The 26168-nt window shown below is 38.9% G+C and overlaps 2 protein-coding genes across 6 annotated transcripts in view; one reads left to right on the top strand and one right to left on the bottom strand.

Annotated features, from left to right (window-relative positions):
- LOC108036365 (G protein alpha o subunit) overlaps positions 1–26168 on the top strand; it is a 34704-nt gene that overhangs the window by 2147 nt on the left and 6389 nt on the right. For 2 of the 4 annotated variants that reach the window (XM_017112446.3, XM_017112448.3), the window contains exons 3-4: positions 10975–11159; positions 11761–11921. In XM_017112446.3, coding sequence (XP_016967935.1) covers positions 10975–11159; positions 11761–11921 — 346 coding nt within the window. Of the gene's footprint in view, positions 1–6536; positions 6673–7415; positions 7926–10974; positions 11160–11760; positions 11922–26168 lie in introns of those variants that run through there. The other 2 variants (XM_017112447.3, XM_050887074.1) reach the window with 2 other exon arrangements.
- On the bottom strand, positions 12979–25523 carry LOC108036364 (probable cytochrome P450 49a1). 2 transcript variants are annotated; one of them, XM_017112445.3, is made up of 14 exons: positions 25122–25523; positions 21779–22005; positions 20712–20881; positions 20470–20635; positions 16323–16403; positions 16104–16220; positions 15937–16013; positions 15266–15461; positions 15038–15212; positions 14801–14970; positions 14649–14727; positions 14470–14578; positions 13517–13638; positions 12979–13450 (listed from the first exon to the last, which is right to left on the bottom strand). In XM_017112445.3, exons 2-14 carry the CDS (start codon positions 21982–21984, stop codon positions 13337–13339), a joined length of 1782 nt encoding a protein of 593 aa, XP_016967934.1. In that variant the 5' UTR covers positions 21985–22005; positions 25122–25523; the 3' UTR covers positions 12979–13336. The 2 variants fall into 2 exon arrangements, with proteins under 2 accessions (XP_016967934.1, XP_043948137.1); XM_044092202.2 differs by having other exon boundaries at positions 13517–13635.

The raw sequence follows: 26168 nt of genomic DNA, 5'->3' as shown, positions 1-26168 counted from the left end.
TTCTCCCTTCTGTAATATATGGTTCAAAAACAAAAAAAGTTATTGTACACTCCTAGAGAAAATTTCCGTTATTAAACTTTCAAAACTAAAGGCAATTTTAGTTACAATCAATTTTACATAATTCCACATTCTTTGATTTATAAAAGGAATTTAAAATATTCCATTTACCTAAAATCTTATCAGTTATTCTTTAATTTCTTCCTGAATAATAAGGTTTTTTTTGATAAGCTGTTTTTCGAAAGAAACTTAAAGGTAGTTAAAATGTAGCTAACGACTTTTGGTCCGTAAAAAAGAACCCAGTCGAGGTTATGCACTCTATCCGACCGATGATGCATCGATTCAATGACAAATGTATTCTTAGCGTGTTTTTTGGCCAAGGCGAAAAGAAAGTAATTTGGGTCAACTTTTGGGTGTTGCACGTGGAATGGTTTTCCCAAAATAAAACGGTCCTCTAATCCACTGTGCAGGAAAATCCATAAATAATGGCAGCAGCAACAGTTGCATCTGCCTTGGCGGCCCACGAGTGTGAAAACTAAACACTTTCGAGGAGCCATGTGGCTCGTGGACCAGGAGCCTCGCCGCGACTCAAGTGGTGCAGATGCACTCGATGGGGTAGTGATGGGATAGGTACCATACGCTGCTGAAAAACTTTTTAGATATACCTAGAAAAGGTGCAGGTAGTGATCATAGTGCAACAACGTCTATAGCTATAGTATAAGTATAAAAAAGAATCATATTTAGATATATTAAAGTTAATAGGGCCTTAAAATGGAATATAATATGAGAAATATTATTTAGGTACTTACTTATTTTAGGTACTTAAGTAAAACTGGTTTCAAATGCTTTGATTTTCCTGATATTTATTTTAAAAGGTCTTAGAGAATATTTTGATATAATCGATAAACAACCTTTATGTTTTAATATACATATATGAGAAATATTATTTAGGTACTTACTTTTTTAGGTACTTAAGTACAACTTCTTCTAAATGCTTTGGATTTTACAGATATTTATTTTAAAAGGTCTTAGAGAATATTTTAATATAATCGATAAACAACCTTTATATTTTAATATACATATATGAGAAATATTATTTAGGTACTTACTTTTTTAGGTACTTAAGTACAACTTCTTCTAAATGCTTTGGATTTTACAGATATTTAATTTAAAAGGTCTTAGAGTTTTGATATAAAAAATAAACAACCTTTATCTTTAAATATACATTGGTTAATGACTTATGAAAATTCATGGTACACTTAATTTAGGCCCGAAAACATAGTTTTAGTTTAAGAAGTGGGCGCAAGATTAGACCTTAAAGTTAAGTGTGACATAGAGACATTGGCCTTCGTTGAAACCCAGTGTCCCAAGTTGTTTGCCATCTCTATTTGGCTTCCGCCACAATCCCACCGTCAAGTGCATCTGCGACTGCAGCTGCAGCCTTAGCCTTAGCCTTAGATTTTGGCCAAGTGCGTCTGCCGCCGAGGATGCCGAGGAGTGGAGGCAATCGACGCCACTAGACATTGAAACAATGCACGTGTGGGCCAGTGGGCGGCACGGGTGCTCCGTGGTTTTGGGACACGTCAGAGTGTTCGCCCGCCTGGTTGCGCCACTGACATTGAAATGTCAGTTAATCCTATTGACTTTGACTCGCCCCCGAAAAGAGATAAGGATGCAGGCAGCCAGGCAGACAAAGGACCCAGGACAACGCTGCAATATACACGGGAATTTCTCTTTCACTTTAACATGCCAAACAAACATGTTACTGAAACTGCTACACTGACACTAATTGCACCAGGGTTCGGTAAAAGGTAGCTTAAAAACTTGCAATTTGTTTGTATACTAATAAATAAATTTAAAAAATATTATAAACATGTTTTTTATAAGTTTAAAAAGTATATTATTGAGATAGGTTTCTTTAGTTTTTTATAATATGAATTCCAAACCTGCAAAACAAGAAGATCTTAAACTGTGAGATACAAAAAGATACAAAAAAAACCTTCAAATAAGTAGTAAGATTTAATAACCCATGAAAATGGAATGCGAATTCTATAGAAAACAAATAAAAAAACAACACATTATTTTTCTTTACAAGCTTAGATTCAATACAAAGTTAGTAATGTATTTATTTATTAAAGAAAGCTAATACTTTACTAGAACATGTTCAATAAAAGTTCTCAAATGGTGAAATGTAATGGATAATATTCCTTAAAACGCTCCATTTGCCAGCACTTTGTAACTACTTTCTTGAGATATGGCTGGTACTATACCCCCTTTTTCCCCCCGTGTAGGCGCATTACTTCGCCCACAGTACCCGCTGTTGTTCTGTGCAATCAGGCAAAACTTTAAACGCCCCGACAAGCAACAAGGAGCGGAGTCGAGTGGCGAGGAGTGGATTGCAGCCGTGTTGCAACAAGGCCCCTAAATGGGTGCGGGGGCTGGCCAACCCGCAAGTGGGCGGCAGGGGGCTCCAGGGGCGGGCGAATGGCAGGCGGAAGCATCGAATGGCGGCCAGGAAACACTAACGAAACAATGGACGGCCCAGGACGGAAGGGAGTGAAGGGAAGCGTGTACATGTCCTGGGTGTGGCTGCATACTTCGCAACAGCACTGTGCCCTGTCGGCGCCGCCCCGTCGAGTGGCGCCTCCTGGCGGAAGTTTGAAGAAACTGCCACTTGAGGCATAATTTCCAAGCCAAAGGTTATTGAGGAAACGTTCGATGCTCGTTTGTTTGCCACTTGTGCTGAGTGATATGGCTACATAAAACAGTGGCAAAACAATTTCAAAAGAGTACAACTAGAAAGATATAAGGGAAGAAAATATAAGGGATACGTGTTTGGGAAAGAACAGAAGCGGTTCCTAGGCAAATATATTAAAAGTTCTTTGAAAGATAAGAATAAATTACCATTTCCCTGAAGTTCTTTAGTGACTGTCAGTTTAAGTAAGGTACTGTCGCCTCAACTCGAACAGGAATTAGTTTTATCTTACCGATGATAAAATACTTCCCATGTTATCGAAAAGTAGTAGTGACCTAGGATTAGTTTTTGATAACAACTTAGTTTTTTTAATGATTCCCCAAAGTGAAACACTTAAATGATTTTTTAGGTTAAAGACCTATAGGAATGTGTTCTAATGAAAAAGGAAGTCATTCCATTTAAAGCTTTGGGGAATGCCATTCGCTAAGTATGCATTCCCTACGCATTTGGGATGAAGCCGATTCATGGCAAAAAATGTTGATTGAAATTCTATACCTACAGGGAGCTATTAACCCATGTTCTTGTGTTTATATTAATGTTTCTTCAGTTTATTATGATGATTCACCAAGGAAAAAACTAAGATTACTCCCATTTACACATGCTTACTCATATAAAATTTTTAATACTTTGTAAAATAAAATGTATTTTACACTTTGTGATATAAAAAAGCGAATTTTAACACTCAACTGAATATTTTTTAATGGCAAATCCACATGAGCAGTCGATGACCCTGGCAATGGGCAAGCCCAAGCCAATGTGAGCAATGGTATAACAAAGCATTTAAGTTTGGAGCTCGCCACTCTCGGAGCCAAACGGGCCACAAATGCCAGTAAACAGGCTCGTTAAACAAACTATAGGAGTCGCCAAATACAGCACAAATCGAACCTAATTGAGCAGAGTCAAGTGTCGCCCGGGTGCCGGAGGCCCCGCGACCTGCGACCCGCAAGGCGACACTGCAAATGGAAATGGAAAATGGCAATGGGTAGACGGATGGTTCGCTGGGGTTCGCTTTGCTTTGGAGGTGGGTGCAGATTGTTTCAGACAAGTGCACAAGTGCTCCACTTTGCCGCTGCCAGTCATTCAATCCACGGAGCCGAAGAGTTCGCGTGATAAAAAAGTGTACTGTGCATATAAAAGTTGTCAATTTGCTTGCCGATTGCCGTTGGCTGCGGTTTGCGGCTGGCTGCCTTTGGGCTACCAGTGGGCACTATGTGGTTCGCCCTCTGCTGCTGGCACCCAATTCATTCAATAATTCCATTGGCCCATTCATTGTTCTTTCTGTGGTCCATATTCGCACAGTGATAATTCAATTAAGCTCGTTTGGGGCACCGAGGTGAACACAGGGGTTCCCTTTTGAGTGCCAAATATTGTACACAGTTTGTTTTTTCACCAGTTAAAAATGCAGCGGATAACTCATCAAGTCTAAATGTATTTGAAATGCAATTGTATCTCAACATAATTTGAAGATAATCTGCTTTAGAACGTCGAATTTTAAAAGCCTATATATCACAGCAATGTGCTTAGATTTTGTTTATTTTTCTGGCAAATCAGAAAGATATACATATTTATTTTAAATATTATTAATGTGTCTAGATTACACTGCAAAAACTTTACATTGATCGGATTCTAATTGCGGTTTGCTTAAAATCACGTTTGAAGAGTCTGCTGTCACTGGTTACATTTCTTTAAAGCAAACTAAATTTGTAAAATATGTTTTTGACTGTCTCCTCATGTTTTTGGAATTCTAAATTAATTCTTATAAAAATGATACAAGTATAGGTATATTATTCTTTATAAAAATGGTGTTTTTGGTTTTACTTACACAAGTATTATTTAATTTTTCATGTTCCTACATTTTTCCTAAATTAATTCTTATAAAAATGATACAAGTATAGGTATATTATTCTTTATAAAAATGGTGTTTTTCGTTTTACTTACACAAGTACTATTTAATTTTTCATGTTCCCACACTTTTCTCTGTGCAGTTCGTGCACTTTCTATGTCCTTTTTTGACATTTTGTTTTTATCACGCCATTTGCTCGTCGTACAATGCCTGTTTTTCCTTAACCCTTTGACTCGGGAACGTGTAGGCAATTATCGCCGCCTTGAACCAACCTCGCATGGTGGGGACAACATTTCTCGGAAAATCAGGCTTGTCCCGGGAAACTTCCTGATTGCCTCTTGTCAAAGGTTCGGAATGAGGATGTCAGCCCTTAATTGGCATCCGCATGAGTTCAAGGTAAACTGATATCAGTTGGACAAAGCATTGACTATGACTTCTGGGAAATTTGAGAGACAAATGTAGTGCGTTCTTTGAATGATGCGCACTATGTTGTGAGTTAATTCATCTTGTATCTAGTTAATAGGAATTTACGGACAAAAAGTTTGGAATGACAGCAAAAGGTTGGGATGCACTTGTGCATTAACGAATTCCAAGTAAATTATCCACAAAGTCAGTTGAAAGAGTCGTTACTAATAAGTCAATTTTAATTTAGGGCGAAGTTAGTGACTTGTCCTTGTTTATATAAGTTAGGAAGTTCAACTTTAAATTTCGAATCAAGCATACGTATGTAGTATTTTCATTGTCTTCTTCTACTATTTTAAATATAAGAAATCAGCCGCTAAAGAAAACCCACTTAAGGAAAATAAAAAAGGTTGTTAAATATTTAATATATATGTAGATATAAACTATGTAGTTTTTCGGAAGTAATAGTGTTTTTTGATACCGTAGAACCATATACTTTTAAGAAGATTCCTACATATATTTTCTAAAAACTATTTTTTTTACAATAACTCTCTAAAATATTTCGTACTTTAAATAAAAAAAATATAATATACCATACATTTCCTGAAAATTCCGGAACTTTCTAGTTCCTATATTTTAATAATAATTCTCGGAAATTTTTCGGATGCATTTACAAACTGAATAAGCTGATTAGGAACGCTATAAATTGGTCATTGCTAAGGACTGTAAGTAGCTACCCAGACTAAACACGATCCATTAGCGTGGGCCATAAATCCACGACAACCGGGCTCCACTGTACAATTAAGCATAAATAATGGCCGACATTTCGCTCGTTGATAGGCAAGACAATTTCTTAATTGGGGCTCAATGGCATTTTTGATGGGACTGTTAATTGATTTGCTCATAATCTCGATTTTCAGATGCAGGTATTCGAACCATTGAATCCAAGCATTCAATCAAAGTTCCCGTCGCATGAATCCCATCAATCGAATCAATGCGATTGTTTTATCTAATGGTGATTTCCCTCGATTTTCCGCTGTACCGTTATGCAGGGCCGTAGAGAGAAAGCGGGAGGCAAAGAGAGAGAGAGAGGGATCCTGCTGCTGGCCAACTGTTTTGTGCTAATGCGCTTTGGCTTGGCCCATAAACGTGGCAAACTTCTAAAGCCGTCGACTTAATTGTGTGCGAGGGGGGTAGGTAGCAAATGGCATTCTCCATTTAAACTGCAAAGCCACTTTAAGTTGCTCGAAAAAACAACGAAAAAGGAAAATAAAAATGAATGAAAAACGAAAATCGCGTGGGCGCACTCGTTGCTTTTGGGGCTGTCCTTGTCTTGCGGCCACTCGCTGCTTTTGTCCTGCGCAAACTCGTTATTTTCACTCTTCGACTTTCCAGTGGCGCATGCGCAGGCGCTCTCACTTCCTGCTCCCACTCTCTGAGCTTTTGTGGGTACTGAGAAAGCTCGCCTCTTTGGGCGGCACCAGAAAAAAACCAAAGAGAGAGCGCACTTCCAGCGCATCCAGGCACACAGTTCCGTTAGTTCAGTTGAATTCTGCCAGCTCTCCGGAAAACTTGCACAAAAGAGAGCTAGAAACCGTTAAATTAGAGTTCTTAACATAAAACAAAAAACGCTAAAAACTAAAGTGTGGAATATTATAAATAGTGTATTAATTAAGTGGGTTAATTTGTGGTGTTAACAACAATTCAGTTTGGCGCTTAAATATGCGCAAAAAGTTCTCCCCCCATTTTCTGTCTCCTTTTTTTTTTTGGATAAACGCATGAATCATTTTGGCCTGCTGGAATACAAAAACAAATAGCTGCCAAGTGTACAAAAGAAAAGTTTTGTTTGTGCTTTTCTTATTTGGCTGAAACAACAAAAAAGAACGCCTCCTTGCGTCAGCATGTGCCCAATTTCCAGCCCTCTCTCTCCCACTCCCTCTCTCTTGTTTATGGCCACTTGTAAGACAGCGCGTGAAAAAAAGACATTAAAATGCAAAAAGTTAAGAAATTTTCAGCGATAATGAAGCCATAAATCATAAAGATTATAATAATTGCTAAAAAAATATATTTAATATGGGTTTTTCAATTCTGAACTTACCGAAACCTAAATAGAAAAACATGAAATTATCATAGTAAATTATTGATTTTTGCCATATTTGTACGCACTTCGAGTTTTGGTTAATGAAAAACACGCTCCTTAATTACACATTTTTCCTTGGCTCAGAAAGCCCTCGCCTAGAGCTTTTCCACTCGCTGCTTTTGCTCGCCCTCTCGCTCTCTCTCTTTGGATGTCTAGTTTTTCCTAGCCAAAGACAACAAAATTTCCCGCATCTGCGAGCGGCGAGTAACGAATTTCCTTGCTCTTGGACACGCGTATTTTTCAGTTTACAATTGGACTCGACCGTTAGCGGTCAAAACGCGTATCCTTGAGATTCTTTTTTCGAGCGGATCAAAACAAAATGCGCAGATGAAAACAAAACTGAATTGTTGGATAACATAGTTGTGTCCCTTTTGCAGTGAGCCTCAGTTAGAGATACAATTGAGATAAAAGTAAAAACGGAAAAACCACAAAAAGTTAATACTAGTGACTAAAAGTGAATGAGCAAACCAATAGAAAATTGGCAAATCAAACTGGAGGTTAAAGTAAAGTGACCAGATCGCAGCTCTCGGATAGCAGAAGTAGTTAGATCCCCAGAATTCGAATCCCACGCGTTGTACACCTGGTTTTCTTCGCTGGCAACGTAGTCGGCCATTGAGTTGGCCGATACCAAACGACCTTCAAAACGTTTTGCGTCGAGGCAATACGCACCATGGGCTGCGCACAGTCTGCCGAGGAGCGAGCCGCAGCCGCCAGGAGTCGCCTCATCGAGCGCAACCTCAAGGAGGACGGCATACAGGCGGCAAAGGACATCAAGCTCCTGCTGCTGGGTGAGTTTTCCCCGGTTTTCCCAGGCGATTTGGGCAGCCTATGCGAACTCGGGGTGCCCAAAAGCCACCTGAATATTTAATTCGCGGCTGGGCTAAAATTAGTGTAGCATACTTAGCGGCTGCCCTGGCGGTTCATTATGACGCCGAGAATGTCCTTAGAAGGAGCATCGACATTTTTGTCCCTCAGCTGTGCAGCCTTGGCCTTTGACAGATGCTATTTGTGGCACAAACATGACAATTTGGGGCCTATTTTGAAGTTAAAAGTTGGTGTTAAGTTTTGGGTTGTTTCTTAAAAATTCCTCCTTTTAAATGAATGCAAAAAAGATCATTCAAAATTGGATTGGACTTCATATCCGATACTCTGAGATTCATAAAAGAATATTATATTAAAAATAAAGAACTGCATATGAATATTAAACTGGAGTATTTATTTTTAAATATTTAAGTGAGAGTTTTAACTATAACATCTGTTGTATAACATGTTTGTTTTTAGAAAGGGATTAATATATTTAAATCATTTTTTATTTTCTTCAAAATACCTATAATAGTAAAAATTTATATTTTTTTAGTTTAACTAATAAAAAATCAATAGATTTTAACTGAATATGAAGTCTCTCGACTAACAACAACTTTTTAATCAATGTTGTTAAATGAAAACCAAAACTAGAAATATTTTAAACTCTTATATCAGTATTATGTAAAAAATATAATATTGTATTACCTCAAATTATAAGAAAACTATGTTGATATTGAAAACATTAAGTTATTCCATCCAATTACATACAATTTTCTAACAACATTTTGCTTAAACAGCGAAACATAAACAAGCAATATAAAATGCAAAAGTCATCCTGATTCGTACTTACGGCAGTCCATAAATAATTCACACAACCTTCCCTTGAATCTATAGTTATTGCTATCAATTATTTAATTACTTATATCGATTGCTGGCAGCGGAACTGCAGTTGTGCCTCCGTTTTCTTGGCACAGTTCCCTCTCGATTATTGCTTAGGGCGGCAGTAGTGCAATGCCATAAATTTAATAATCACAATAATATTTTTATGCATCAGACGGAAAGTTCAAGGTCACTTGTTTGCGGGTGAATCGCAAGGAGGGCTGGTGTGTGTGTGTGTGTGTGTGTGTATCTGTGTGCAAGAGTCGTGGAAAATATGTACATATGTGCAATAATATATGGCGGTTGATTGTAATTGCAATTGGATTCCGATTTGTGATAAGCGGGCATAATAAACATGTCCGCTGGGAGGCATTAAGCGAAATGAAAAATAGACACCGCCCCTGCGAAAGCGAATTTTCCGCATTGCGAAACGAGCAAAAAATACGGAAAACTGGCCGAATTTGGGCTGTTAATCAAGGCGGAAAATGTAGGGAAAATTGCATTTCGTTGCTCGCTTCTGCCGCTGGCCAAATGAGTAATTTCCATATTTTCATACACTTTTCAGTGGCTCTCATCTCCGGCTGCATTCTCCACCAGCTACAGCCCCATTTCGCTGTTTACATTTCGTGTATTTCATTTAATTTCCTCCTCTGCCCTCCGACTCGCCCCCAAATGTTTGGCAGTGGGGGAAAAGATTTCAATTTCTGACACTTTTGCGTGTGTTTCAGAACGAAAATTGTTCATTTTCAGGCAACACCCACTGCGTGTGTGTGTGAGTGTGTGTTCGAGGCGTACTGGAAATGTTTATTTAAAAAATTGTTCTTATTCTGCCGTGCGCATCCAAGAATTCATAATAATAATCATCTCTATCTCACTCTCGGCTGGCCGAATCGTTTTTTTCGTATCTTTTGTTTTCCTGCAATCCACGAAGGCATTAAATTTAAGCACTTTGCCTTCGATTTCCACACAAACAAAACATTAATCTCAGGTGCCTACTCAGTCCCCCGGTAACCTCTATAAACAAAATAGGGAAATTTCCCTGTTCCAAAGCTCTTGTGCTCTTACGTTTTCAAAATCTAAACATTTTCCTGGGTTTCATCTTGGGTGGAGTTCTTTTAAAAGAGTATTTTTGAAATTATATAAAGACGTGTGAACTTTTTCAAGTGGTGGACAATGAACTCTTTACATTGATTCATGATATCCAAAGACAGAGGTGTGTATATCAAAGCATCCATTCATAACCAAAAGATATATATATTTGTAGTATTTCATTAGAATATTATAAGTATACAATGTATACTAAGAATATATTCTAAATATTTGTAGTTTTTAATATAATTTAACAGGCTGTGATTCATCATTTCACCTATAATTAAGTTATATCTATTAAAAAGGCTTACAAGAGTTATTTTTTGTACCCAACAAACGCCTTTTCATTCTAATCTTCTTAGAGAGGATTAAGCTCTAGTCGGCAGCTAAAATAGCCGAATGCAATTACCATTTATCAAATTATGCCATTTCCCAAGGCCAGCTAGCCTAAGCAATTTTCCAGCCGAGCTCTCAGCCGTGTCGATTATCTCGTTTATCACAAAACCCCCTTCAGCAGACACTCAATTAACAAATTGCATTCAATTGGATGGAAATTCTGCTAAAATTGCAGCTTGCAAATCCTTCAAGATACAGGCGAGCAAAAAAGAGAAAAAGGAGTCCGTCTATACAGTCGCCAGATGACCAGGGCCAAACAATTAATCATTTGTTTGCCATTTATAGTTGTGCCCCCCACCCAAACCCCCAGCATTTGCGTTTTTCTCATTTCTCTTGGCCGACGGGCATCTCAAGATGATACATTGGCGACCAGAGGATGATGATAATGATAACGATAATCGCAATCACGATGTGGGTGGGTGGCTGTGGCTTTGGCCGTCGGGTTGTGTGTGCTCAAGGGCCATTAAGCCCTACTTGAGGAATACAAAGAACAGACATTTAGTGCTCGAGAACTAAGCGCAGCATAAATATTTGCAACCCTCTAAGATCTTTTGTCGGCGCCGATAACAGCATAACCAGACGCATAAAGACCCCATCTATATGCCAGATATATATATGCATATCTCTCTAACTTGATTCTGCCGTCCGTTTCGTTTCGTATACTTCTAGGTGCCGGTGAGTCGGGCAAGAGCACAATAGTCAAACAGATGAAAATCATTCACGAGAGCGGCTTCACTGCGGAGGACTTTAAACAATATCGACCGGTTGTCTACAGCAACACAATACAATCATTAGTTGCAATATTGCGCGCGATGCCAAACCTAAGTATTCAGTACAGCAATAACGAGCGGGAGGTAAGTACCCAATGAGTCGCCATTCAGTGGTGCACCCCTTACTCGCGGGCAAAAGGGTGTATTAGATTCGCCGGAGAGTATGTAACGTTTTCGACCCTATACAGTGTAGAGATACTTGATCCTATCTGTCCGTATGAAAGCTTAAATATCTGAAACCAAAAAAGCTAGCACGTTGGTACTAGGCATGCAAAATCTAGAGATTCTGGCGCATTGCAAATGAATTTCAGAAGGGTGCCGCACCCACTTTAACGCCCACAAACCGCCCAATTATCAAAGCTTACAATTTAAATTTAATATTATTTAATTCCGCTTCTCAATACCTACCGGCACGCCGAAAATTGTTAAAATCAGGGTATTAGCTTATAAGATATAAGCCTTCTGCCGTCATTAATGATGTCAGTAGATAAAAGTAAAACATGTAAAATCTAAAGTAGATAAAATGTAAACATCGATGTTTCTAAGTCTCCACTCAAAGATATATCTATTTTAAGGTTAGTTAGCTGAGTAAGGGGTATCCGATAGTCGGAGCACTCGACTATAGCTTTCTCTCTTGCTTTTGCTCAACTATTTTCCCTGGGATTTCCCACACCACTCCCTACAGAGCGATGCCAAGATGGTGTTCGACGTGTGCCAGCGGATGCACGACACCGAGCCCTTCTCGGAGGAGCTGCTGGCCGCCATGAAACGCCTCTGGCAGGATGCCGGTGTCCAGGAGTGCTTCTCGCGCAGCAACGAATACCAACTGAACGATTCCGCTAAATAGTGAGTACAATATCATTTCGTATACGTAGATTCAGCCGCCTGAAAAATGGGGTGCCAAGTGACATGGGCAGGTGGTGGGGCAACATTACTTTAAATCGTGTTTTTTTTATCGTTTTGCAAACACGTTGGCGGCCAAAAGTTGTGTATTATTTTAAATAATTTACTTTAGAGCGTGCAGATTGAAACGTTACAAAACTAAACAGCAATTATAAAAATATTTTATGACTTCTAAACATGTTACCAGACCATTAACATTTATTAACACCAATAGTTAAAGCAAAGTGATTTGCGTTAAAAATTTGAAATATTTAACGAGTTCTTGAAATTTTATCAGACTACTAGCATATATTAAAAGTAAAGTGATTTTTCTATTAATTTTGGAAAATATTTAAGGAGTTCTAAACGTTTTACCGGACAAATAACTCACTAAATAGACTAGATTTGTATTTATTATAATTAATCTATATTTATTTGTTACCCAAAATAGGGTTTTTAAATTTATTTGAAACAATATTTTTATGAAAAAGGTATCAAACTTCATAAACTAGGCCAACATTCCTAAAAATCAAGGCTGTGTATAAATATCTTAGACATTTGAAACTCAATACTCCTGGGTTTTCCTGGCTAAAATTAACTGTGGCATATCACGACTGGCCTTTCATCAAATTTATTTTAAGCTACATCATTACGACTGTCGAATACGTGATTTTCGCTCATTACATTTGATTTGTAACTTAATATTTCTGGTGTTCTTAATAGCATTCTAAAAATACCATTACTTGTGCAATTATCTGGGCAATAGTCTGTATCTTTGAAGAGCTTTCTGCAAAGAGTAGGAACAAATTTTAAAATCAATACCAATACTGCATCACTTTCAAGATTAGCCTCTCCAAACCACTCAACCGACACAACTAATGTTACACTTAATAAAAACCTATTAATCATGAGCATGGATTGGCATGGCTTGACCTTAGCCATCACACTTTGTGCCAGGCTAAGCCCACTTGACTTTTTGTTGATTAATGATAATGCCAAGGCAAGAAAAACAAACAGAAACTGACAGTTTATTGCATACTTTTCGACGCTTTATTGGGCACAATTATTCTTCGGGAGAGAAAGTAACTAAAACTAATATGGGGGAATATAATGGTCCTATATACACATGTATCAACGTGACTACACAAAGTTTATTTAGTTACACGCACCCACAGAACTGCGCTCGTGGCAAGTTCTGTGAAATTCTGTGTGTGCCATGTACATTTGCTTAATTAGAAAGAAACACCGCAGCGGCAGAAAAAGCAGCTGGGCTTTGACTATAAATATCATACATCCGCCGTGTGTCACTGCAGCTTTGAGGCTGAGCTCTCGGGGCCTCCAGACCCAGATCCCTTCTCTGGACCCACTGCTCTCGCTCCTCACTCGTCCCTCGGCGTCAGTTTGAAATTCAGAGGCGACTGCGGTATGTACGTGGAGTTCACGCGGTACACAAACTCACCCGAATTGTACGAGACCTTGTATTTGCGGAAGATCTGTTGCGAGAATTAAGCATGGCAAATTAAAGGGGTTCCAAAGCAGGTGCACCGGAGGAAACCCACCTTGGCCAGCAGAGTGTGCAACTCGATTTCGGCGAAGCGGCGACCCACGCACATGCGGCGCCCAAAGCCAAAGGGCAGACTCACAAACGGGTGAATTTTCTGACTGGCATGGGGGCATCCTGCTGAAAATTAAGGGCACCTCGGTTAGAACACTCAAAAAAATTGTAGTTCGCTTAAAACCAAACCCTTACATCGTTAGCTTAAAATACGCTTAAAGCTCTGAATTCCAATACATTTTTTAAAGCTGTATGCTGCGTATGTTAAATTTGACATGCGGACGAGAAAACACTTTTGTTTTTAAAAAGAAAGTTGCATCTCAAATTTAAATTGCTTTATCTCCACTTTCCAAGCCTATATTCTTGTTAAAAAAACTCTTGTTTTGCGCAATTTTCTTAACCTTATGTTAACCTACGGTTAGATGATCGAAATATTTAAACCAAGTGTTCTAAGCAAGATAATATAAAACTTATAAATATTTAAATGAAAATCAACGAAAAATATATTTATTGTTAAATTAAAGGGTTCAATCGCAACAGTCTAGATTGTGATAAGTTTTTCAGTTTTGTTTGTTTTCAATTTAACATAAAGTTGAAAAAACGGACCTCAAAGCAGAGAGGTACTTTAATTATTTTTCAAAATACCTAAATACCTATTTTGTTTTTAATAAGAATTTTCAAAATGAAAAACAAGCAAACAATTTTTAATTTGTTATATATTTTTAAGTTGTTAAAAAAAAATGTTGCAAGATAAATTTATTTTCCTATAGCTAACTAAAAATTCCTTTATTTAAAAAATGTTTCTTTCCGTTGCTATTTCTATAAAAGGCATCGTAAGGAATAGTCTGCCAGCGGCAAAAAGTCACTGCCTTTTGCGAACCAAGTCGTTGACATTTTATAGCACTTGACTCGAGCGTTGCTACGTGTTTTACAGCCATGTTCTTGTGACCAACTCACCTGCATCTGCCGCGGACTGTTTAAGCCAGCGTTCGGGCAGAAAACGCTTGGGCTCTGGGAAATATGCGGGATCGTTTGAGACAACCAAATGGGGGAAGATAACGTGCGTCTGAAAAGCAGGAGAACAAATGGCAGTGAGGTGCCAGCACAGAAGGTCGCTCGGGGCCGAAAAAACTTACACCTTTGGGCACGTGGTAACCATTGATGACAGCATCCGACTGAAGGCTTCGGCCATTGGCAATCACCACGGGTCGCATGCTGCAGGGCGGCGAAAAGGGTTAGCCATTAAAACAGAAGCTCTTTGGGATAAGCGGGGAAAGTGTCTTTATACCGCAGGGTTTCCTTCACACAGGCTCGCAGGTAGGGCATTTGCTCCAGGACATTCTGGTTGATCTCCGCCTCGCGATGGGGGAACACCTTCTGCAGCTCGTCGAAGAGGCGCTGCTGTTTGTCTGGGTTTTTGGCCAGCTGGTAGATGGTGGAGGAGGCAGCCACAGAGGTCTATGGGTTATTGAGGTATTTGCTTAATATTTTATAACAAAAATAGAGATCTAGACATTGAACTTGCCGTGTCTACGCCCACCAAAAACAAGTCCAGCGCCAAGATGGCAGCCAGCTTGCGGTTGCCCGTCTTTCGCACAATTCTCTCCACAATGGATATGTCCGCCTCCGATTTGGGCACTCCCCTGGCCTCATCGGCATCGGCCTTGTCCATGGTCTTGCCAATGTTTTTCATGCAAATTCTAATGGGAAAATGATTTCATCGTTTCAAGTATTTATAATTTAACAAACTCACGCTGTGAACTGATCCAAAGCCTTCACGAAGCTTCTGTATGCCTTGGTGGTATAAACCCGCCACAGGGGCATTCGTAGCTCCAGTTCTGGAACAGCCCAGAAGAATGTGTTGATAGCCTCTATGATCTGCTGGGCCTCTTCGCTGCCCTCAGGCGACAAGCAGCCGAGTCTCGTGTCCAGGGAAACACGACCCACAGCTGGAGGGGGTTTCAAAAAATTATTATTAATTTTCAAAGAACGTTAAAGCTTTTTGCAAACATAAATTCGTTAAAAAAAAATTCTAAAATAGGTCTCAAAAATAATATTATTATATAAAACTAAAGTTATGCTACGTGGAACTCTTTTCTGCCAATTAAAACTTTTCTAATTTGTTAAAATGTAGTGTCGGTTACAGTTCATAATTTATTCAAACAAGCAAATTCTGGCCAACAAGTTTTGATTTAATTAGAAAACGTTGTGTGGCATTTTGGACAAGCCAAGGAAAAGCTCACACCCAAAAGTTAAATTACATTTGCATACATTACACTGCACTGTAAAAAACTGAAAGTGAGTTCCTGGCTAGTCCTTGGTATCCTGGGTCATTACAGCCTAATTGCCTTGGCCATTTTTCAATAAATACTGCCAGCAAAGTGTCATAATCGTATAAGCCGAATGCAATTGGCAACTACTTACATTCCAAGGCCCATTTGTACAGCTCGTGCAGGAAATTGGCTGGCAGCTCGTCCTTTTCGTCGCGCATCAGCTCAATACTGCAGAGGGGGATTTAGATGGGGGCGTGTACATATACATATAGATGCAGATTGCATAACAGCCTGACTGCTGCTCAGACTCCTACTTACCGGCCCATAAACTCGCTGGCAATGTCGTTTAGCGGCGGAATGTACTTCTTGGCCGTCTGCGGCTGCAGCAGGATGTGCTGCACCTCCTGCCTGAAGGCCTCCCACTTGGGTCCGTGCCTGTGGGGGAGGGGGTGGAAAATTCAGAAAAGTGCACACAACGGGGTGGGTGTGCCCTCCGAGTGCCCGCCATAATATCCGTTATGCAAGCGCATTACTTACACGCCAATTAGGCCGGCCACATCGCCAAAGAAATCGCGTCGCAGGTCGCCCTTGTAGTGGCGCAGCGAGGGCATCGAGGGTCTGGGTTGCACGGCAAACAAAGAGTGGGTTGTTGCGAGAAAAGGGAATAAATAAAAGTATATATTGCAGGTACACAGAAGAAATGATTATAATATTGGTTTTAAGCCATTGTGCAGTATAAGTACTACATTAGGGTGGCACAATATAAACAAGCTTGATTTTAGTCAAACAGTTTTGCTTTCGAAAGCTAACTGATTGCATTTTGAAAGTAGGTTTAAAATTTCACATTTTTCACGTATGGTTTTTACAATTTTTTGCAAAAAATAAAAAAATTTGTTTTAAAAGTATAAGTGATGCTTAGGTAATTTAAAATAATAGGGCATATTTTAAATTCAAAAACCTTTTAAAACAATTTTTTTAAATTAAGTTTTGACTCTCTCAGGGCAATTAAAAATCTACACAAAAATAGGTAGCACCCTAACATAGACGACGGTATACAACTAAAAGATACCTTTTTTTATCAAACCTAACGTAAAGAGATTATTTGTCATTTACATTGAAATATACTTATATATTATACTTATAGCGTAATTTTTAAATAACAAGGTTCTTATTTATCCAGAATAAAAAAATATTTGAAAATGTATGTCTATAGAACCACAAAGCCTATTTATTTCAAAGGTAAATACTCCGATATAATCACAAATTTGTTTCATTATTTTGTTCTGTATAAAGTATACACGTAGGCGTGTGAGTATGAGTTGGCCAAAACCCCGCCCCTTCGAATCCACCCAACCGCCCCCTTTGAGGTCGCCTGCCCTTGCGTGCAGACAGACCGGCGACGGCAACATCAAACACAACCCATGCCGAAGCCCACACAAAATGAAGCGATGTCCCACTCCTTCTCCTGGCGCCCAGACCCCCGGACATATACTATATAAGTATGTGCGCTTATACCATCCTAGTATTTGCATTATATTTGTCTACTCGCTTGTCACAGAGCACATAAAAGAAGCGTATTTATTGGCTTTTGTTTTATGCACCACTCTGGCCCACAACTTGGCCAACAACTCGGAGCGTTTGACTCGACTCGACTGTTCGACGCTTGTTTTTCAATTCCCGCTGACTTTGGGTTGCCCTGGGCAACGAAATGCTCAATTAAATGCGAGATTTAAGTGCGAATATGTAGGATGGTTGTGCCTCAAAACGTCGAGAAAACCCAGCCCTGAAGTGTCTATGAAATAGATAGATATTCCCCATCGCATTATGCAAATTTCGGTACTAGCAGACAGTTGCCAAGAACGTAATGGTTTAAAAATAGGCAAGAAGAGTGAAGTCATGGCACTTACTTTCCGGTTTTACTTATTAATCTTTGCTAGAACTCAATATTTGGTGTAATAATGTTTACAGAAAATTGCAATAAAATTTAAAATAAATACAATGAAATGATGATCATTAAACTGCAAAATATTAAAAGAGGTAAAATAAATTATTTTGTTTTAAACCAACATTTTTTTGTTCTTCATATCATTATTTTGTTTATTGACCAGCAAAATATTAAAAAATAATTCGAAAATTAGTTATACTTAACAATACAATTCTTTTTATATGTTTAAAAATACGTTTAGCATTTTAAGTAGTCTATTTGTTTAAATATTCTTTTTTTCCCAATTTATTTACCTGGTATTTTATATATCTTGTTGGTTTATAACTTCTCAATAACGTTTTCTTTCTATTTGAATTTTGTTCCCTCAACTAAATATTTATCAACATTTAAAATATTTGTTGGTTTATCAAATACTAGTTTCTTAATATAAACATTCTAAACATGACAAAGAATAGAGAAAAGCAAAAGTATCTCAAGAAGTAGGCTGGAGAAATGAGATAAACAAGTTTGTTTGACTAACGCTAAATCTGAAGTGACGTCTTTTGCATGTTAAACACTTGGCCGGGAACCCCGAGAAGCCCTCTGTTTACAGGCTTGTAAATAAAACTTGACCCCGCGATTGTCACGATCGGAACTCTTGGCCCAAACGCCGTGAAAACCTTTTCCGAGTTAGATATTCCCACACACGAACTGGCGTTTCTCTGGATTTTATGGACCTCGTAAAAAAGTCAACAAAGCCGACGCCTCGGTTACATATCTTCATCAATCAAATGGTCAGATGGGCAGTCAGCCAGTCAGTCAGTCGGTCAATCTGTCAGTTAGTCAGTTGGGCAGTAGTTAGGCCTCACACTTCTGCGCCGGCAGATGGTTCATTCATCAATCTGTCTGCCGTCTATCTGCCGGTTAACGAGTCAACATTACGTTAATGTTGTCCCATGTCCAATCTATTAGCCATTCTTTTCGCCCGCTTTAATGATGACTTGCCAAATGTGCCGGCCAAAGGCAAACAATGGATGTTTGGCTCTTTTGCACCGTCTGCGATTCGCCATCGCTCCATACACTACTAGATGTCTATAAACGATTGAAAACACAAACGTAACTTGTTAAATTTGGTTCATGGCCACGGCTGCGACTCGCAGATACGTCCGAGTGATACTGAGCGATAGGGAAAGGCGGAGAAAAGAAAGCTTATAAAAGTTATGGCCACGCCAGCGATCTGTGTGACTTTCGTTTTGTTTGCTTTTTTCCCCCATCGTTTCGGTCAGTTTTATTTATTTCTATGATGCAAAAACCGCGCTTGTGAATAGTTCGGTTTGTTTGGTCTTATTTCGGTTGGATCTCGGGTTGCTAGGCCTACGGATCGGATTGCCCAAAGCCGGCCGACGGAGGAGTGAAAGTCCAAAAACTAATTTCGATTTAATGGCTTATTTTTTATCACGCGCAAAAATTTTGAATCTTGATGACATGTTTTCGGGTGCGGAATTTATATCGCAAATTATTTCATTTTAAATGGAGCGATTATATGTTTTAAATATATGAACTTGTTAATTTTGTATTTAAAAGATACATGTGGGGCACTCAAAATATTCGTATCCTCTAGATTGCATACTCAAGCTATTAGTCCAGATAACCTTTAACACAACCTTTTACCACATGAATTACTAATGTAATTCAGAAAGAGGGATAAGGGCAATCCCACGCTATTGTGTCGCTTGAAATCCCTTCAACACTCCACTGTTATATCGCTCTTCAATCTGTCACAATATTTTCACACATCCCCGTTTAATCCGCATTTCCAGTCGCAATCGCCATTTTCTGCCTTCGTTAGTTAATAATTTAATTACGGGCTGCATTCGTTCAATATGCGCATAAATAAACAGGAACTGCATTTGCATTGGGCTGGCAAAGGGGGTTGAAAGGGGGCCTCTTGGAATCGCCCATGCATGACTGACTTTGCTGTGGCTATGTATATATGCTATATGGTATATGTTGTATTGCGTGGGCTTTGGCATATGGGGTTTTCTGGTACTTCAGACCAGGTGCAGCCATGCAGGACATAACTACTACATAATCGTGGGCTAACAACGCATTTAATCAACTTGTTTAAAGCTTCGGTTAGCTACAAGTCAGCAGGTCTTGTTAAGGCTATTGCAACTTTTCAACAGCCATTACAAAAAGATAGAAAACCTACTCGATAACTAAATATCTTATATGAGATAGAACTATAACTATCCATAGCTTTTTTTGAATATATCTGATTCCTTAAGTCAGCCATATTAGGTTGACAACATTTTTCCAGAACTTATTTTAACCTTTGGTTAGCTTATAACCTCTAGGCCAAAAAAATGTTATTTAAGCTGATCAAAAAAGAGCTTTAGGATAAGATGAATAATAAAGGTACTCTTTAAAATAAGATTTATCTATTGATCTATCTGTCTTCGTCTATCTATCCTAACGAAATTAAACCTCTGGTTAGTTGAACTACCTTAGCGTATGAGAGGGTTACTTAAACTGTTCAACAAAAGTTACAAAGGGTAACAAAAACCCACTAAAATTATATTTAGATTTAACTAACACCCGGTGTAAACTTCGAATTACATAACCGAATCCCAGCCTCTTTCCCACGCCCCATGAGCCTGCTAAAGATGATCAATCATGCCGAACTGACATGTCACACGGGTCGCATACGCAACTCGCACTGCCTCATCGGAGGATAACAAAAGTTGATTAATCACTCACCGGTGCGGCATGGCCTCCTCCTTCTTGAATATATTTCGAATCTCGTCGCCATCGAAGACGAAGAGCAGGTCCGGGTGACCAATCAGGCCGCCCACCTTGGCCATCTTGCCGTAGTTCACGTGCAGCTCGTTCATAACCTTGTCCAGGTCGCTGATTTTATACGTTCCTGGAAGTGACAGGGGTTTATTAGTTATCGTTATTGCTGTCGGTGCTTCCTGGGTCTCCCAGTGAGTGCCACTCACCAATTAGTGGGGCAAAGCGCCAGGAGTTGCCAATCAGCGGCAAGGGATATGGACCCGGCACTTCCGAGTAGGGACGCACTGCAGCCGCGGAGGCGGAGGTGCTGGTGGTCTCCGCTGGTAATGCGGTTGCCGCAGCCCGCGTTGCTGTTGCCGCCGTCGCTGCTCCTTGGCTGTCAATTAGTGCGAATTGGGTACAGGGAAAAAAGGGTTTTTAAAAAGCAGTTCTCATTGGATTTGCAATTTCCTCTTGAAATTAAATGTAATGGAATTTGTAATGTGTTAAAATATAAAATTTTAAATCAAAGTAAATTATATATTTTTGTTTTTGAAATGAAATTAATGGAATTTGTAATGTGTTTCATATTTTAAATCAAAGTAAATTATATATTTTATTTTTGAAATGAGTTTGTTTATATTTTAAATCAAAGTAAATTATATTTCTTTTCAGATATATATTTTTTTTTAAGTTGTAAATTTTTGAGTCATGATAAATAACAACAAAAATTATAATATTCTATTATTGTAAGATATAACTAGTTTTTTGTTTCATTTTTTTATTACGATTTTTTTTATGAAATTAATTAGCATGAACATAAAGAGCTAAAAATGCTTGTATTATTATAATATGAAATATTTCAATACTTAAGAGCTTAAATTCCTAAAATTGTATTGCTCTATCCTAAAAAAAAGAAGATAATCATATAAATAGAAAAAAGCTGCCTTTGTTTGTTAAAACAATTTTATTCATAAAGTAAAAATAACAAAAATATAATTTTACCTCGACGGACAAAATATAATACCAAGCCTGTGCTTTTCCTGCTATATTTTCGAACAAATAAATATGTACTAGTGTTAAAAGTAACCTTCTTCAGGAAAGTGATAAATTAATGATATTATTTTACAAAAAAGTGAAGAAAATAGAAAAAAAATTCCAAAAAAGTTTATAAAATCAATTAAAATTGCTGCATTTTAGGAATCAAAACTTATACGCATTCCAAAGATATTTTAAGAGGGTATATTTTTTTGCTGTGCAGCGCGTCAAGAGAGTGTTTGGGAAAATCACGAACCTGACATTTAATTTCTTCAGATTCGCCGACTCGCCCGTCCGCAGTCGCTGCATCGCAATTGATTTTTCAATTTCCGTGGCCACGCCCACTCCGCTGCTGGGCGGCGACACCGCTCCGCCGCCCCCGCAGTGGGGCAGGATGGAGGCGGTGGTGCTGGAGGTGGAGCGCCTCATCAGCGCAATGGATGTTTTGCGTAAGCCCGACATCTTGGTGCTCGGTTCTTGGTTCTGTGGGGAAAAGTATTATGTAAAAAGTTGAGCAACTTTGAGCAATCTGCTGCCCCGCCGCCGGCTAACTAAATTGTGTATTTATGCTGATTCTCGGAGTGCTGGCGAAACTTTTGATGCATTTCCAAGTGGATTTGCCAGGCAAAATCAATCAATACAGGGCCAATCGCGTTCATTATGCCCATTGAGATTCGCCTATAACTTTTAGTGGGATAGAACTAGTAGTCTTTTGAGCTTGTAGGTGTTTGCTCAGAGTGCAAATATTATGGCATCCATATTCATTTTAACTTTCAGCAATGACAGCACTTAGTTCGAGTTAGTTGAAAAACAACACCCAGCAAACAATCGACGATTGTCCCTTGGATCTCGCGGGAGCACTCAAGATAAATGGGTGAAGTTCGGCGGGCAGGGGGATTCCCATTTTACGGTCGCTGCCAGTAGCCAAGTCGGAGTTAGCTAGCGTTAAATTGAGCACAGCTACCAAGAGTGCTCGTCAAATGCGAATTCAAACAATGGAACACACAAATTGAAGAGTTATTGAAGTAGCGCCACTGAGGGCCAAGTCAACCCTGGCCAAAGTCTAGTTTCTTGCAAGTTGGCCAAAGACATTGAAGGGGCAATGTATGTTTAATACTATTTGATAGGGGTTTTAAAACTTTTGCATGTGGGTAAACAACTTTTGTCTATGTTAGAGAAACTTACAAAGTAAGTTTAACAATTCGTTGTTTGACAAATGTAAGTAAATACACAAGTTTGCCGTTGTTCTATGAATATTAAATAAAGTTTTTGTCAACTAGTTCAATTGTTGTGTCCCAAAAATTCAGTTTCTTAAATTTAGTTACATTTTATTTGATGGAAACACCTTAACTAGAGGTTATGTTCCAGTTAAGTCAGTTTACCTGCACTTCTTTTTCAGGATTGTCGGAACCAGTTTCATACTAAATCGTTTAATAACAGACAAAAACATATAAGTTTTATCAACTTACTCTGACAGATCTGTAGGAGACTATAACCTTAACAAGACATTGAGAAAACCGTGCTTTAACAATTTATTTGCCCTTGTCCTGATAACTCGAAAGCTAAAATGTTGTAAGACACAATTTACAAAGCATCTGCTACTTATTTAACCATAAGTATACCAAAGTATTTAAATAATCAGCCTAGGATAAAACCCATGGTAAATTGAATTCTCTCTAAGGTGTTTTATAAAACAAAAGAATGCTTTTCGGATGGGTGGAAGCCTCCATAAGACTTCTCAACCATAAAAACAAAAGGTTAACCGTTTGGTTGACTTTGGTTTGGCTTTAACTTTCCTCCACTTTCCTGGCTGTATACAAACTTTGATTCTCACCCTGAGGACCCCCGCCCACGCACGCACTTCGCTCAAAGAGCCTTTTCCCACCCCGCAGGCAGAAAAAGTGGCAACGAGGCCAGATTGCTCATACGCCGCGTGTGCCGCCGAACAATGGCAGTGGCAGTGGCACTTTGCTGCCTAACTTCTGACTTCTTCTACTGCGCCTGCTCCCCGAAGGCAATGTAATTTAAATGCCGAAAATTTGATGGAACTGAAATCTGCTCGCCCAAATCCAGCCGCCACCCATTTTTCTCTTTTATTGTATTTTTTTTTCCTTTTTTCTGGCCCTTATTTCTTGTGTACACTCGTGTGGCACAATGGCGGCGCAGCGGCTTATCCTTGCCCTTGTCGCAAAAGCGGCGACCTTGGGCTCTCCACCGCTCGACAGCAGCAACAACTATCTGAGAGTCTAAGTATCTGAGAATGTCAGCGCGGTTTTATCACAGAACCAGGCGGTTATAATGAACTCGAGTGATAATCCTAGCGCCTGCGAGTAATGTAGGAGAAATGTCAAGCGGCCACTTGTCGTTGACTTTTATGGCCATTGTTCCGAAATAGATGGCATGGGGAAGTAGTACACCGCAAGAAAATAGTCAGAGAAACACACACCATGCCTAAATCAATGGGATGAGGATTAAAATCCCAGTTGTAGACATGTTAGTATAGAAATTAAATTGTAAAGTATAGACTTTAAACTCTACTTTAGTGCCTAAACATATATATTTATATTTTTTTCAGTGCAGAAAATAGTAGGGGTAATTGGATGGCGGGCGAGCTTTTCTTCACACTCGAGTGAATGCGAAATCGAAAGGAATTCTATTAGCATTCGGCTGCTAAATGAGCAGAGGTGGTCGAAAAATCCCGAACGATTATGTCACTGCTCGACAGCTTGGCAAATCACTGGGCCATTGCTTTTTGACTTGCCCTTCCAGGTGTGGCCGAAAGCATATTCAAATTTGCTTTCACGCTGCCATATTGCCCAAGTCCGGAGGAGCAACTCGTTTGGCTAGCCTGGTTCGCTTCTCTGGGAAAATGCCTCTTGGAAAACTCACTTAATTTGTCTTTCATGCGGTTAATTGCAGTTTCTTTTGAAAACTTTAACTGACTTATTGTTTTTCTCTTTTGCCATGATTAGTTGTGTGTCTTAAACACAAATATTTGCAACATTTAAATTTTAAGCAGCAAATTTAGGAAATGGAAATATAGAGATTTCTAACCCCGTTTGTCTTTGATACCAGAGACTTTATATATAATCGTTTTTTTATTTTTATATACTTCCCTTAATTTTTTTTATATATGTTTTAATGAGATTTTTTACATTTAAACATTTTACATTACCTCGTTTATTTTTTAAAGGTCTTAAAGAGACTTAATTCTTATCAAAAAAGCTTTCATTATAAAAATCTAAAATAAATTTATTTCTTCTTGTTTTTGTTTTTTTTTTTAAATACAAAATTATTGAGAAAATATCACTATTTTAAAACTTAATGCTATAAAAAATTTAAGATAATTTTTTTTCATTTTCAATAACTCCTATTTACAATCCCTGTTTAAACACTGCAATTAAATACTTGTTTTTTGTAGCAACTATTTTTTCCCCACAATTTTCTTTCAATATTTTTCCCGATTTAATTAAATTGGCCTTTCACGCTAAACGCTGATTTCTTTGACAGCCAACTTGACTGAATGCTCTGGCAAAGTGCAACTAGTTTAGGTGGCACGCCCAAATTGCACTGGGAAACCACCTCGCGGGAAAACTCACTTGGACGTTTGTTTTTCCCAGCCAGTCGGTTGGGTTTTCGGACTGAGTTTCGATCAACTGGTGGTCGATTCAGTTTTGCCTTTAATTTATTATACTCCACGTGTAAACTTTCAAGCCGCCGTTTGTGCACAATTAAAAGCAGCTTTTGTTCGCCTTTTGTTGTGCGGATTTCTATTGTTGTTTTGGCCAATTTCCCACTCGCACACAGGCACTCGACAAGGCGGGCAGATTCGCCAGCTCTTTTGTCACGCAACGCGAAGTTTATTTTTCAAGTGGCACTCCGGAATACCTGGCTGAAAACCGAAACCGAAACCGAAACCGAAACCGAGTCCAAATCCGAAACCGAAACCGAGCCCGCGTCTTGAGATGTTGCCTCGCAGACCAACCGCAACGCACTAAACGCGATCGCCGGGCTTCTTAGTCTACTTATACGATATACCCTATGGACTACCTGCCTCCGAGCCACTGCTGATCGGCAAACCCTCGATGTTTTTATTTTTATTTTTTGACGCGCTTCTGTTGGCTTTGTCACTTAATATATCTTGGCTAATTGTGCTGCCACCACTGCCCTGCTGCCAACTTTATTGCTCTTTCTGGCCCAGAAAGCAGTGGGTTTCCTTTATTAATAACGTATTATGCCAACTGAAACCGAAAGTGCCTAATAATCCTAATCAAAAAGCAAAAGTTTGTGTTAATATATAGCGGTTAGCTCCCCTGATTGACATTAATGGGGGTGCCTGAGATGTTCGGGGGTTATGTAAAATAAATAAATTACTATAAAACGCTGCTGAAGCTAACGAGCCATTTGCTTGGCTAAATTGCACGCAAATCGCTTAATTGAAAAGGCCATAAAAGCTGGTAAAACAATAGTCAGGGGAAGCCGGTAACTGAATTACGCATGATGGGTTTTCTCATCGCGGATAAGGTGGATAAATGGGTAAATGGAGTTGGCTTGCAGGCAACCTAAGTGAGAGCTTAAAAAGGGGGTTTCAATTAAAGGAATACCTCATTTTTAATTATAAAAATTATATTAAAGTCAGGACTGCA

This window comes from Drosophila biarmipes, chromosome 2R (assembly GCF_025231255.1).
Source record: "Drosophila biarmipes strain raj3 chromosome 2R, RU_DBia_V1.1, whole genome shotgun sequence".
Lineage (NCBI taxonomy): Eukaryota > Metazoa > Arthropoda > Insecta > Diptera > Drosophilidae > Drosophila > Drosophila biarmipes.
Note: the sequence above shows the minus strand (reverse complement) of the source record. Positions and strands in the feature narration are given on the sequence as shown.